The 16,313-nt window shown below is 39.4% G+C and overlaps 1 protein-coding gene across 8 annotated transcripts in view; it reads left to right on the forward strand.

The window, feature by feature from the left end:
- INPP4B (inositol polyphosphate-4-phosphatase type II B) overlaps positions 1 to 16,313 on the forward strand; it is a 481,006-nt gene that overhangs the window by 207,256 nt on the left and 257,437 nt on the right. For all 8 annotated transcript variants that reach the window (XM_075199307.1, XM_075199316.1, XM_075199324.1 and 5 more), the window contains one exon: positions 3,591 to 3,629. In XM_075199307.1, coding sequence (XP_075055408.1) covers positions 3,591 to 3,629 — 39 coding nt within the window. The remainder of the gene's footprint in view (positions 1 to 3,590; positions 3,630 to 16,313) is intronic.

A 16,313-nucleotide genomic window follows, 5' to 3' on the forward strand; every position in this document is an offset into this window, starting at 1 on the left:
AATGCAATAATTATGGTAATATGTCAGTCTTCTGCATGAATCCCATAGTGCAACATTTAAACAAGTCAGACCTCCTCATAATATAAATCTCACCAGATTCAGGATAGTTGGCAGACTGCCCTGCTCTCTCCTACCTGTTCTCGTCACTTTCACGGTTTGTGGCTGCTGGTGTCTTTAGATCAGCTGCTGCTTGTCTGGATCCTGGAATGTTGGAGGCCCTATTTGGAAAAAAAATGGGTACACGAAATTTAGTAAACTACAACCAGCCCCAGTGTTAAATCAATATAGCACCCACATTTTATAAGTAGACCTCCCTCCAACCAAAACATTAAATTAATAGCATACACATTTAATAAATAAACCTATTTCCCTCCAACCAGCTCCAACATTAAATTAATAGTGTAACCATTTAAAAAATAAACCTATTTCCCTCCCACAAACAGCCCCTCATACACATACATAATATACATACACTGGCCCCTGACACACACATAATATACATACACTGGCCCCTCACACACACATATTATATTAATATAAAGGGTGCCTCTTTTTATTTTGAGGTAAGAGGTGTCAGGATTGAGGCAGCGGGTCATGTGAGGGAATAGATAATGAGCACGTATCATAGGGAATATCAAAGAAAAGATAGTGAGTGTTGTAAGGGTATTGTTGGCTGTGGAGGGGCCGTGTGGGGAACAGACTTCTAACTCACATGCCCCCCCTCTACCCAGCACCTTCACACATGTCCCTTCTGGCCAGCACCTTTAGCCACACATGCCCCCCCTATGCCCTGAAGCTTCCATCACACATGCCCCCCCTGCAGCTTCACACACACATACCCCCCCTGTGCCCTGCAGCTTCACACACATATGCCCCCCCTGTGCGCTGCAGCTACACACACATATGCCCCCCCCGTGCCCTGCAGCTTCACACACACACATGCCCCCCCTGTGCCCTGCAGCTTCACACACACACATGCCCCCCCCTGTGCCCTGCAGCTTCACACACACACATGCCCCCCCCCCCTGTGCCCTGCAGCTACACGCAGCCACACACACACCTTCTTGTTCTTACCTTTGTTTTTTTACAGGAACAGAAATGATGGAAGCTCCTGCACAGCTGCCATAGACTTCCAGCAGCCCGCCTAACACAGTGTACCATGTGACCGCTGTGATCACATGACACTGTGATGTCATATTGATGTGCCAAGGTACCTAGGCTGAAGGGGAATTAGCCACTACAGCCTCTACTCCTAGCTCTAACACCAGCCCCTCCCCCAATTCCAGGCACCTCCCCCCCCCCCTCGCGCGCTAGTCGCAGGGGGCGTGGGGGTGCCGCGAATCGGGGGAGGGGGCGATTTTTTTTTTTTTAATCTCCCTTGTCCCCCCCCGTCTGGGCCCCCAGAGAGCCGCTAGGCCCTAGGCAGGTGCCTAGGTTGCCTAGCGGTAAATCCGGCCCTGCTTTGATGTATAGGGTGAGGCAAGAAAAAGAGAAAATAACCGTTGTTTTGCCACAATAAGGCTTTTTGCTCTTTAATAAATTGGCCCCATATTTTTGTACGTGTATATGGGAAAGATCATGTGATTGCTGGTAGGTATTGAGAATTATATTCAACCTTTTGAAGCCACCTACCATTTTCCCTTTGATCATGATGATATAAGCTTTGCTTTTTTTTTTTTCCATTAATGATATAAACAAATATCAAGTCACTGGCCAATTCTTCCATAACGCCCAAGTGCTGGCAAGATCAAGGTAAAATTTAGCCACATGGGTAACCAATTGTCTATTTGGTACTTGGGCTGAGCATTTAGTTAATTTATTGAAAACATTGGTTCCAATTAATGCTTTCGGAAGATGACATAGGCCAATCGGGTCATCTTCCAAACGTCTTACTGGGCATATCTTTACCTATTGAAAAAAATGCTTTATTTAAATAAGCATTTTTTCTGGTACTGACTCCAGCTATCATTATCCTGAAATGGTGTTAATTATAGGAGGACAACAACGAAGAGCCCTGGCTAAACCTAACACAAGTCCGGGTGCTTAGGTAAATAGGGAAAGCCCTAAATCTGTATAAAGCCCATTTGTGCTTAGAAAGGGCTTTTCTCCCTTTCTTAAATAGACCCCTTAGGCTTAAGCTTTCAGGACACTGTGATGTCTGTACACCTTTACAGAATATCCCCTAATGTATATAAATGTATACCAAGTACCTCTAAATGTGTTGTAATGATCTTTCAACATTTTAGCACTGAAAATATGTATACTTCAACTAGAGGCAAAACAGAGCAGCTATAAGGAAAGTTGTTCATTATAGCAAACTCAAGCTCGTTCACACACGGTCACGTGCACTAAACTTCAACGTAATAAAAAAAGGGAAAGTTTTTATCTTTTTGTGTTTTTTTTAGCTCTATATCATTTAGTGTGCATTCACGTCAGAACAAGAAGGGGAAATGAGCAAATATTTGCCTCTGGTTTTAGTGCATCATGATGAAGCCCACTCCTATTGCTGATGTATGAATGGTACAAGTTCCCAGAACCACAGATGTGGGAGAGTGCATCTAAAGTACTACCCAGAATGCATAGAGAATTATCGATTTAACCCTTTATAACTGTAAATATCTAGTAGTTCACACTTTCAAAATTGTTTTATGTATTCTATTATCCAGTAATGCAGAAAATGTTTAATTTTAAAAGGCTGAGCTACCTCTTGAATTACACTGAGGTGTCCCAGGGGATGCACATACCATACATTGTACAGCAAATGCTCACATTCCTTACTATTCTCTATGTTTGGGTGTTAGATGTTAAAGAGTAATTGAAGATCATTTCACATTCAAAAGTTTATGAGCCTGTGCGCGGCTATCACTGGTATCCGTAAACTTGAACAGCCTAACTGACGTATGCAAATTGAATGTAATGTTCTACATGAGTAAAAGCATAAAGAAAACAAAACAGAAATATAAACAATGAAATGGTGCCATTGAGGTTTAGAGTTTTGAAAAATAAACCGTAAATAGGGAAAATGTGAAAACTGAACATCTGCATAAAATAAAGTACATCCGTGGTAAAATTACATACCGCTGAATGGGAATTTAATTTTTAATGAGCAGCGGCAAATAGATCACAGAGGAAAAAATACCCTCCACTGAAGTCTTTATGCAAGCGTTTATTTCGATAATATGGACAGTAGCTGTGCTGGGATGCACCTTTGTGTCTCACTCTGCTGCTGGGGGAAGCTGGGTAATTCAGTCCTAATGAACTATTCATTTTCATCCATTTTACAGTGCTATTGATTTTTGCTTCTCCCGCTGCAGAGTGAAAAAAGGCAGAGGAACATGTTGAGGGAGCACTGCAGAATAACACATTGGGTACCAATTAGAACGGATTCTGATCATTTATTTCATGTGGCTCTAATTCTTCTGGGGAATGAACTGAGGCAGCTAGTTGTACCCATATAACAGGAAAGAAGGACAAAATCAATAACCTAATAGTAAGCTAAACAACAATAATAAAAGTTGCAGAAGTTTATGGAACTGTGTGTTCTGTATGGTCTTCGAAAACATTTATCTTTTTGTTTTCTTTTCCCATAGGTTCTTCCAGAAAGCAGTGAACCAAGAACAATCTCTGGGGTAAGCATTTTTGTCCTTTTCATCCAGTTTCTGAATTTCCTTTTTGTTTTTTTCAGAATCTTTATATAAAACTCAGTACTGCACAAATATTATAGTCATTATATTTTTAATTGAGTTTTAATGATTTATCTTCCATCTTCCATCTTCAAATTAAAATTACTAATAGTTTAAGTAGAATGAAATACAATTGAATGTTACAATTTATTTAATAAGGAAAAAAACATAATTTTGTTAACTATAGTGTTATATTGTCAATCCTTTCCAGCATGTTATGTAATATCTTGATATAGCTCACAGGGATCATTGCTGTTGCTATTCCTAAGCGCTGAGTAATTGACCGAAAGCTTTTCATAGGCCTGTCAGCAGTCTATACATATGGCAGGGCTGTATTAAAGTTTGAAGCTTCCCTAGGCATCACTAGTGAATTTGTCCTAAATTTATAATTGTGCACCCAAAATGGCCACAACCCTACACCCATCATCCCTTTCTCCATTACTTTTACTTAAAAAATAGACTGTTAGTAAAGACAGGCAAAAAAAAGAATGTATCATTAAAAATTATGAAATTCATTTATTGTAATGTTGGGGTTAAATCTTTGTGTCTTCCAAAACTATAGAACTAATCGTGTTTCCACTTACTATATATAACTTAATGTGCTTATTCTCTCCATCTCAAGAATACTTGATGACTTCCTCTTACCAGCCCTTCAACCTCATTAGCATGCTGTCATGCCATAGAATCGCCTCTGTTTCATCAGCGCACTTACTGGTGTTTGGTAAAGAGTCTTTTTTCATGTTGGAAGTCAGATATGCCTTTGAGCACAGCAGACTGACTCATGTGACGTAGACCTACCTGTATAATCCATTCTATGGAGTGTCAGCCTGCTTTTGAGTGTGCAGATGGGTACAGATGGCAAGAGGAAGTTGGCAGGGGTTCCTGTAAAGAAGGAAAGAACATCTGTAAGTGATGTCTATTATGTATGTCCATGGTCCCTAGAAGACCTACAATAAAAGATTTTCATTTGTATGATATTACCCAGTCTTTTGGTTTTACGTTAATCCTCTCCATTCATTATTATGTTTTCACTATTTTTAAACTTTTTCAACTGTATTCGATAGAAATGAACTGTGGTATACAGTGCAGATGTATAGGACACTATCAGGCTTACATAACATCATATGGTGGAGCTGAACTGGTTAATGATCAAATGGAATAGTGATCTTGTGTGAATGTTAATTTGTTGTAAATTTAGATGCTTATTATTTTATGGTAATCTGCGCAAGAAGTGTATTTTACTTCTGTCAGACATGACATCACTTCAAAGTAGATTATATGCACATCAATATGAATGTAATTTGTTATGTAATAGAACTGTCACATTATTGTCTGTCAGTCTTCATTTACACAGCTGCTAGAATGCTGTATGTTTTTCCTACCATATCTCTAACATCCAGAGTTTAAAGAACTCTACTTAAATGTTGTAAAGTAATCCTATATATGTTGTTGACCATCAATTGGGACATTTTTTCCAAGTATAAGGTCTTGGACCTCTATCTAAACTGCTCACACACACTTTAAATATATGTGGACCTCCAATAATGATCAGTTCTGATCATCATCTGATATGTTTCTGTCGAATGTTCATCTGACGTGCCTAGAAATCTGGTCATTCATTGATTGTGATCTGTCAGTGTTTCCAGCACTACTGAGCACATGAGAGCTGTTCATTTGGTTTTCAAGCTGAGCAGTTTCATCTGCCAGTGTGTGACTACATACCCACTGGCATTTGAGATGAGTTTTTTAAAGCTGGTAAAAATGCATTCAATATACATTCCATACATGTTTGATTATGCATTTTTACTAGAGCTTTAGAAATGATGTTTTTCAAATTTGTTGAAATGTGGTAACACGCAGAAAATGTAAACAGTAGTGCTGGAGAAAATGCAACAAATGTTTAACACAAGTGAATATTATGCAAGCGAGTGTGGGATAAATAACTTGGAATAATGATTTTTAGGGGCATATTCAATTCTTTGAATTCCCCGCGGCGTTAAGACTATTACCGTTATTACGGTAATAGTAAGCTGGATTTCAGCTCGCGGCTCAGGGAGCTGTGAGCTGAAATCCAGCGAGAAAACTACCGTAATCACGGTATTTACGCGCACTATTACCGTAATAACGGTAATAGTGCGCACACCGCAAGATTTTTGGCGTTTTCGCCAACAATTGAATATGCCCCTTGGTGTCTTATCAATTTCCACTTGTTTAACTTGCATTTAAAATGCATGATTTTAAATACAAGTTTAAACAAGTGGAAATTGTTTAAGTTAAACACCAGGGGGTATATACCATATGGCAACTCACTGTAAATTCTTAAAACTCCTTTTCCTTTAGATGATGGTATTCATTTCAGTTTTGGTCACATATTATTTGTATCTGTCGGTAAAAATGGTCAGTAATTCTTTAAAATTTTGTTAGTAAAAATAAATCAATCAATATTTCCTTGGATTTGCAACCCTGGTCCATGCCCACAGTTACCTAGTGATAAGTCTCCATGTACAAATTGATCTTGGATGACAAGTCCTGGATTTAGTATATGTGCATGTAAATCCCTTAGACATTGCTCAAAGCAGTGTGGTAACCGTGTTGAACGCACTTTTCATTAATAATTTTAAAACCTGTGATTTAACCATATTGAATAACTTAAGATTTGATGAGTGATGTCACTGATTCATATTGAGTTAATAGACTGCATACCATTTGAATATTGGTTTTGGCCATAAAATGGCTTCATACGCTTTCTGTGGCCAATATCTACACATTATGGAAAGCTGAGTTAATTTTTGTTGCATCTAAATCACATTCCATAGTCTATCGTACATTAATGGAAAGTAGAAATGTCTTCAGGAGCTGATCATTAGACCACTTGCATTCTATTTTTATGTAGGCTAGGATTTTACTTATTCTTAGATGTGCAAGTCACGAGCACTACACTTTATCAGCAAGAAAAGCCTTAGGCATTAAGACAGCAGTGTCAGCTGGTGACATTTAGAGACATGACTTGTGGGCTCTCTGCATCATGTATTGGAAATTTTAATTATAAGAATTAATTTAATAACCACCAGCTGAGGATGATTGCCTGCAGTCTAATCTACAGTTAGCAGTGTTAAATGAATCTTAGCATGTGTGGAACCTTTGATGTAAAGGCATTCATGGACCCTTCTCCTACTGTTATAATTGCACTTGGTGTGGCAGGTGGCTGCAACGGTTGCGCTGCACTATTAGTGCTGTCAAAACGCAAAGGACTCTTTCCAGGAGCAGAAAAAGCCTAGTCATCATCATCATCAGCATTTATTTATATAGCGCCACTAATTCCGCAGCGCTGTACAGAGAACTTACTCACATCAGTCCCTGCCCTATTGGAGCTTACAGTCTAAATTCCCTAATACACATGCAGACAAACACATAGACTAGGGTCAATTTGTAAGCAGCCAATTAACCTACCAGTATGGTTTTTTTTGAGTGTGGGGGGAAACCGGAGCACCCGGAGGAAACCCACACAAACACGGGGAGAACATACAAACTCCTCACAGATAAGGCCATGGTCGGGAATTGTACTCATGACCCCAGTGCTGTAAGGCAGAAGTGCTAACCACTTAGCCACCGTGCTGCTCGTAGTCCTTTCTGTTCCAGGAGCTACAGGCCTCCCTATCTTTAAACATAGAACTAAAAAACATCATTGATCACAAATGACATGCTCTTAGGAAGGAAGGAATGAAGGTAAATATTTCTTGCCAACACATTTTTGTTACTGAATAAAATACAGTTAAGCAGTGTCTAACGTGTAAGATCAAGTTCGAATCAAGTAGAAAGCAGGATTAGTTCAAAAGAAATTCAAGATATGTGTACATTCAAATTGTTGTACAGGTCCAGATTTCTCCACAAATACACATGTTTGTGTTTCCCTCTGTGTCCGCACGCACTTGAATTTCACAGAATAAGCGCCTCTCTGATAATCTGTTGTTTTTTTTCTCATATTTTCTGTCTTTTCTTTTAGTCCTTAATTACTTTCACTTGGAGCTGACCTTCCACAGGTTATTAAGTCAATAGAGTCCGTTTTAGGTTACAAAAAGGCACAATCCAAATGATATGCATATCCCCAGGTTCAGTGGTGCGCAACCTTTTTTTCTTTAAGATGCTTAAAACCCAGGAATAGAAGAAATATGCAATGTGTAGGCCTACGCGTTTCAAACTATTGTTATTTTTTCCAAGGCTTACCTAGCTGCATGCCAAGTCCTGCTTTTTATAGCAGACGTTGTTACGATCAACGGACAGGTGTGTGCCTGTTGCTTTAGATGGTTAAAAACATTGAAAACGAATAATTGTATCCTTTTCAATAAAAAACGTTCTAACATATAAAATTTTGGCAATATCGATCTTAAACTGCTAAAAGAGCTTTTCCTTATTTGGAAAGGAAGATTCTCTAGCAGCGGTGAGATAGTTCATTAACCCAGCATGGCACAGCTTTTTATTATCCGTTTCTCAGGTTATCATCCCACTCTTGGGTGCCATATACAGTATCTGACCAACAGGAAACAACATATGATCCACATTTCTTTCCACCTCTTAAGGACTTCCCTCTTTGAATAATAGGTTCCACGCGGATAGTTGGCTGAAGGGAGGCCAGGCAAGCCTATATGAGGTGATATACACTAGGGCAGGGGTAGGCAACCTGTGGCTCTCCAGGTGTTGTGAAACTACAAGTCCCAGCATGCCTTGCCACCTATCTGCTGGTTATCTACTGGCAAAGCATGCTGGGACCTGTAGCTTCACAACACCTGGAGAGCCGCAGGTTGCCTACCCCTGCACTAGGGCGACAGAAGAAGTATGTGAGGACCTCATGTAGCCAGTCTCATTCCCTGCTGTGTGTATTTATCATTGTTGCTCGTCTTTTTTTTTTTATTGAGCCTGTTACATTTTCATGTCTAGGAACTATATGACAAAGATGAGAAGAATAGGGATAATCCCTTTTTAAGGATTACAGAAATATAGACAGGTCCTGGCTCAAGACATGAAACTGTTGATTCTATTGACAAATAGGTGACAGACTACTGACAGTGACTGTTCTCTGCAGTGATGTATGAGGCCCCGAATCCACAATATAACTAGCTGGGAGATCTGACCTTGACCACCTGGCCCTAAGGCTAATTATAGGAATAAACATATGATTCTAGAATATTTGTGACTGTGAATAATTATAGGACTAGATTTACTTCTTTGTGGATTGGGGATATTGCATGAGATTATTCACAGTAAATTCAGTGGCTGCATTTCAGTGTCAAATTTTATTTAATCATTTAATTATTTATAAATACACAATCAATTGAAAGTTGTATGGGTTAGGAAGTCGACTCAAATCCATTACATACTGAGCATTGCTGTACTCCAAATTACACGACATGTCACTAAATTTGCTAACCACTTGTGTACCGTGCTAAAGTCAATTGTGGAAATGTTTGACATCTCTTGTGATAAACTTTTGAGAAGTTGCAATAATATTGCACTTCTGGGAATTTCTAACAGAAACACCTATTTTATAACACAGCACCTGTCTTGTGATCCCATCCTGTTTATTATCTTTCTCCCAACTATGATCGATTGACAGCTTTATGGGTTCTTCTATTCTGCTACACAAGATTGCCCTTTTGCTTTATTTATTTTTTTAGAGCATTTTTAAGTCATCATTTGAAATGCTATTAATGGCATTTTAAATGAAATGCTAAAAAGTCTGCTACACGGTTGAACAATTTCATGACTTTGCAGCTGAATAATCTCTTGCTAGATTCCAAAAGGCCTCTAAATTAGAACAGACATTCAAAAAATATGTGTAAGTGGAGTACGGCATTATGATGACCGTTTACTCAGCCCAATTCTCTTTTGCTAATAGGATGATTGGCAGGTGTGATTAACTTTACTAGCAACAATTGCACATGTGTCCTAATAATGCATCCGTTTGAGAGAAACAGGCCCATATTTTTCTGCTGAATGGAGGTATATATTTTATTTGCAGCAGATAAGAATGGCCAAGAAGAAATGAGGCTGTTAACGCCAGCAAATGAAAGCACATCAACTGCATTTATTTTAATATAAGACGTTTGCAACTTCATTCCTCGCTGTGGTGCTAAAAAGGGCATTCATTGAAGGCTTGTTTGTCATGTTTTTGTTTGACCTTAAAAAAGGGAAATAATTGTTTCCGAGAATCAGTGCGTTGTTTCAAAGTACAGCTTTTTTGTGTTTGTGTGTGCTTTTTTTTATAATTCAGCAACTTTTTTTAACTGCAGCATTTAAACATATTTAAGTCCAAAGTTATACATTAGTATATTTCAGCATCGGTATATAAATAGAAGTCACTTATACAAAATTTATACAACCTGTTACGCAGAAAACTACAGTTTAACATAAAACCAACAATATAAAACCTAAAGACCGCAAAGGAGGGTCAACATTGACGTGCACATAAACAGGCACAAATTAACTCCTAAAAGGTGTCCCTTGCTGTAAAGTAGGCTTGTAGTACAGAAAGTGAGTGTCAAAGTCCAAGTTTCCTCATTAACCAATGTTCAGAAAAGCTAACCATCATAGGCAAAGAGGGAAAAAGAGTCTGATAGTTTAATAGCAGCATTAAACAGTAATCAGTTTGCCTTTTCCAGGTCGCTCGCTCTTCTGGAAAGAGAGGGTTGTCTATTATATATAATTACTTTCTTTCTATAAGGTAAGGCATCATTTACTAGTTTAATCAACCGCAAACACATGGGAGACATGAATAACAGCCTTCTTAGCCACAAACATCAGCTCATGCGGCATTGTTTTCTTATTACAAGAAACACCTGAAAGCCAGAAGACCGCATCTGGGGTCCAATAGATGTGGCTAACCAATAATATTATAAGTAAATCTTACATCTTGTTTCCAAAAATATTTTATCAATGAGAAATTCCATAACGTGATTAAAATAAATATGTAATGTAGGTTAACGTGAGAAAAATCCACTTGGGCAGATCTAAAAGGGACTGCATGTCGAGTCTTGGGTAAGAGGACCGTTTTGGTCAAATTAACATGATGTGAAGAGCCCATATCATCATAGATTCAGACGGTAGCCTTGCCTGATAGAAAGAGCCTGCAATAATGGATAATTTTATGTGTTTAAAAATTCACAGTAAGTAGAGAAATGGTTTGTATGTATTTGCAAGCCTTAGGAAGTACTATTTTATAAGGGCCTTGATTATGGGAGATAGACAAATAGTGCTCGATATGCACAATGAAGCCTTCTCCAGACAGAGACACCAGAACCTTTTGTTGCTTCTTATAGTATTTACAGTAGGAACCCATTCAGACTGCATTTTCTTGTTGGAAATTAAAGCAAGAACTATGTCCATTTCATTTGGAAATTATTCGGAAATCAAAGGCGTATTTAACACATGTGGTTCCACTGACAAAAAAGCGAAGTTGTGGACTAATAGGTAAATATTGGAAGTCGGGACATTGATAAAGTAGTGGTTTATATTAAATGATAGTATTGCAAAGACACCATATTAATCTCACCAGAGGTATCCTGCTATCCGTTCAATTTAAACATCTTAAGGTAGACTTCAGTATATGTGCTATACTTGTGAGTCTGAAGCGTCATTAAAGTACCAATTGAATGGAATTTTCCAAAAGACAGTTTGCTTTTGCATTAACAGAATAGTATGGACCATTTTAGCCACCGTCCTAGCCTGCATTTTGATGATAGAGCAAGTTAACACTCTGCCCTTTCATGAGCTCAGATAATGGCTTTTTATCAAATGCCTTTCCATGCTATCAGGACCATTCCTCCTCTAAAACTCTGGGTACACAGCATCAGCCAAAAGGGATTGCGCTTCCAAAAGTTTGAAAGCTTTTGAACCCACAGTAGGGACAACAGTGGAGAGGAATGGCCCAAAACTGAAAGTAGAAATGATGTTATCAGGCTCAGAAGTGTTCTGGATTAAAATGCATATTCAATTAGGTTGAGCAGAGACCTAGAGAACGACTAGCAAGAATTCTGTTGAGATTGGGGGTACAGGTTACGGCAGACATCAGAATGTCCTAGTCCAGGCTTTAGTTTAGAGAAGGAGGTAAGAGAAGGGTGACATATGAGGTCAGCAGCATGTGCTCGTCAACATGTTTATCACAATAGTTAATATAGTCCCCTACCCAATCATAATGCATTTCTCGATGTTAATCTACAATATTGAAATTACAGTTTAAATATAAAGAAATATATGAGAATATATAATATACATACAGTGTGTGTGTGTGTGTGTGTGTGTATATATATATATATATAATATTGAGAAGGTAAATTGTATATCTTGTCACTTTCTATGAAGAGCCAACACTTTACTGACAGTTATGTGCCCTCTGTAGGTGCACGATATCCAGGCAAAATTACCTTTCACATGACTCATAACTAGTGACCTCTTAATTCTATTATTTTCCAGTGAAGTGTTGCATATTTTACACCACTATGGTGGTTCCCTAAAAATGTATCTATCTCTTCTAAGGCACTGATAAATGCATTGCAAGGTGCCAATCTGCTCGTATAAACTATAGGGATTTCTGAGAACTTGCATGTATCGCAAAAATTTCATCCCATCCCATCACTGACTTGTTTTGCCATACAAGTGAAACTTAGAATAGCAAAAGAGCCAACCTTTCAGAATCCCATTTATACTCGCCATGTAAGTGTATATTTTGATAAAATCATCACTCCACTACATGGGAGGGTGATGGACAATCTAATGTCTAATGCCTCCTCTGGCAGTTGGGATGAATATGTATGATCACCTTGCTAACCAACAGCTTTGCAGGAACACCAAGGAACTGAGTAGGTACAACTCATGTAGCTTCTTTTGAACTACCTTGAAATTTGTTTGCTGCTTTTTGAAGTGTCAATGAAAAATCACGGTAGATAGAGATGCTGAGGTTCTCAAACTGAAGGGAGCCTTTTTCCCTTGCCAAGCAGAGTTTGTATCTTTCTCAGTAGCTTCACTTTTCTCTGCTAAAAAAGCTTGAGGTGAAACCCATAGAGGAGGGAATCCTGTGGCCTCTGAAATGAAATTGTGGAGAAGACCTCTTTGTTAAATTTCACTATATGGCAGAACAGTAACATCCTCCATCAGGGCTGAGTGCACTTACCTCTAATTGCCTGACGCAACAGAGACATGCTGACCTTCATGACCTTCTACTTTGTCTGAAAGGTTGGACTGGTATGAGGAAAGCACATACAGAATGTAGCTGATGCCATTTTAGTCTGCCCAGTGTGCCCATTCTTCTCTTGGCACGTGCCATATTGCTCTCCAGACTCCAAGTGCAATAAAGAATATGTGGAAGGGAAGCTGACTTCAAGATGTATATTTAGCATAGCCCCACCCCTCTGTTCCTCCTTCGATCTGCCCCATCCTTGGCCTGGGCAGCTGAGAAGCAGGCAGAGGATGTTACCGGACCACTCTGATTGTGTTTAAAACATAATTGAAGCAGCCTGGCACAGTCCTTTGTCTGCCTCTTGGCTGCCAGCTCATTCATCAGGATGGATGAGAGGGGCAACAAAGGTAAATCATTCTCTGTTTTTCAAAGTTGACAGACCCCTATCAAAAAATAATAAAAGTATGTATTTTTTTATACATGACATTTAGGCTCATGACATTTAGGCTCATACAGGTTTATCAAGATTCTATCATTCTATACCAATAATAATATTTTGAATACTATAAACAGGGGCGCATGCAGGGGGGGTTTCTGGTTCTCCAGAAACCCCTCTCCTCCGAACGAACCGGCACTAAACATTGCCCCTACACAGCAGCACTGTACTGTACAGTAGCCGCGGCGCTATCACAGAAGCGTCCGCGGCGGTGCTGCTGCGGACGCTTCTTTGACAGGGCGCGGCTGCTGTACAGTACAGCATCGCCAAAATGGAGCTGCTGCGCATGCGCAGCAGCTATCTCTCTCTATATATATTTTTTGGGGGGCGGGAGGAAACCCCCCCCTTAAAAATCCTGCGTTTGCCCCTGATAAATGTAGATGTGGATGTTCCAAGTCTCTGAGGAGTTCTCTGACATTTTATATAGCTCGTAGAAATCTAAGATTACTTCTCATGTTCCTAATAATTTAATATAGATGGTGCATTACTCCATATTTTTCACAACTTTTCCTAACTAACACTAAAGTAATGACATCAGAACTCAGGATTTCTAGAAATATTATTTACAGGAGATTATACATATATTAGCATTGCTTGGGTAAAATAATGACACTAAAATTCCTGCTAAAGCCTTTTTTGATTTTACGTGCATTTACCCTGCTCTCTTACTGTGTAAAAGGAAACCATTTAGGTCTCATCTAGAGTTAGGAGCAAAGCTAGGAAACGGCCAACCATGTTGCAGAGCAAGGGGGGCAAATGCATTAATTTAATTTTTTTAAAGGAAAAATATTGGCCACTTTTGCATGTAGCACAAAAAAACAGGACAGCTATATTTTACACTGCAATTTGTAGACAAGTTACCCCCACCCTCCCCCAACTCTAAATCTGTGTGCACATTTTTAAATTTGCTCCTGCCTTCAGTACAGCATTTTTTATTCCATGGTGCAAATGTTCTCCTTATTTTTACATTACTAACCCCTTGTGTTTGGCTGTCCTTTGAGAGTTGCCCTGAAAATGCTTATAATAAGGTTATCACATCTCTCTTTAGTTGTCTCCACTGCTGTGCAAAGAAACCAAACTATGACAGCATCTGGCTGATAACTATTTTCTTCGCCTTAGTAGTTTAGTGGCCTCTATCGCCATAGATTTGCTTGTTTGTATACCCAGAATGTTACAACCAGGGCCATCTCTTCCATTGGCATGATGGGCAGCTGCCCGGGGGCCCCACGGGCAGGGGGCCCCATAGGCACGGCTCTTAATGAGAATAATAATCCTGCAAAAGAAAAAACCTTGTTGTTTTTTTGTTTTTTTTTGTTCAAATGTACTTGACTGAACATTCATTTACCTTAAAAATGAGGGTGTGGATCCACTCCAGTGCAATTTGTTTCACACAAGTCATAATGCGCCAGCATGCACAGTTTTGCCTCAAAATGCTTGGCCACATAAATATATTGTATAACACATCATATATGTGACTTGTATTCAGACAATATTGGAGAATAAGAGGTAACAGGAACACATTAATGTGACCCTAGGTAGTGTTAGATTGGCTCTTCTATTATCGCACATCCTGAGATGGTGATGACGGGTAAAACAGACTTCCCCATGCTTTGCAGTGCAGTCATCGCCTGCAAAAGATGGCAATCTTTTTTTTTTTTTCGTATACAGATTACCAGTTTATCATGAAACTGGAGCATTGACTTGGGATAGAACCTGCTCTCAGACCTTTACAAAAGTAGACATGTCAGTTCAGGTTTTAGAGCCACTGAGTCAAGTTTTGTTTTTATACAACCCAGTGCTTTGCTTATCAAGGCATTAAATGTGACCGATTTTTAACAGGATGATTTATCTTTTCATTCAAGCCTTCTTTGGCCATTTGATAAAAAAGGAAGAAAACCTATTCTTACTGATCTATACTTTATAAATGCTGCTTAAGTCGCATGGTTATTTATGTGTATGAGTACAGGCACACACTATGCATCCACTAAATTCATACATTCTCCCTGATAAATGCATGCTTGTACCAATATACCACACTATTTAAAACATTTTAATGTCAATTATTGTTTTAAGAATGCTTTTGTTGAGAAAAACAAACTACTGCCCTGCCTTGACATGATGCCATTTTACAAAATATATTTAAATTGCTATGTAGCTCATATTTTATTGTTATTATGAAGTTCCATAATTCATGGTACAACACATTAAAAAGCTTGTTTAGCAAACAAACGTGAATGAAAACAGAAAGATGGGAAAAAACTAGCAGTAAACACACGTCTATTCTATCAAAAACTGCTTAATTTAAAATACTCTGCTTTGTTAGGTCTCACTTGGTAAATTATATTAAATGTACATTGGTTTCAGTAATGTCGAGACCTCACCAACGCCACCATCTTTCTGTAGATCACGTACAGATGGGAGCTAGTTTATTTGAGCCACAAGTGAGGCAGACCAAGTACTATGCAATGATCTCTCTCTTCCCCCTCTCTCTCTCTCTCTCTTCCCCCTCTCTCTCTTTTCCCCTCTCTCCTCTCTCTCTCTCTCTTTTCCCCTCTCTCTCTCTCTTCCCCCCTCTCTCTCTCTCTCTCTCTCTCTCTTCCCCCCACTCTCTCTCTCTTCCCCCCTCTCTCTCTCTCTCTTCCCCCCTCTCTCTCTCTTCCCCCCCTCTCTCTCTCTTTCCCTTCCCCCCCTCTCTCTCTCTCTTTCCCTTCCCCCCCTCTCTCTCTCTCTCTCTCTCTCTCTCTCTCTCTCTTCCCCCCTCTCTCCTCTTCCCCCCCTCTCTCTCTCTCTTCCCCCCCCCCTCTCTCTCTCTCTCTCTCTCTCTCTCTTTCTCTTTCCCACCCTCCTCTCTCTCTCTCTCTCTCTTCCCTCCCCTCTCTCTCTTCCCCTCCCTCTCTCTCTCTCTTTCCCCTCCCTCTCTCTCTCTCTCTCTCTCTTTCCCCCCCCTCTCTCTCTCTATCCTCTA

The sequence above is a fragment of the Mixophyes fleayi genome, chromosome 1 (genome assembly GCF_038048845.1).
Source record: "Mixophyes fleayi isolate aMixFle1 chromosome 1, aMixFle1.hap1, whole genome shotgun sequence".
NCBI classification, from domain to species: Eukaryota; Metazoa; Chordata; class Amphibia; order Anura; family Limnodynastidae; genus Mixophyes; species Mixophyes fleayi.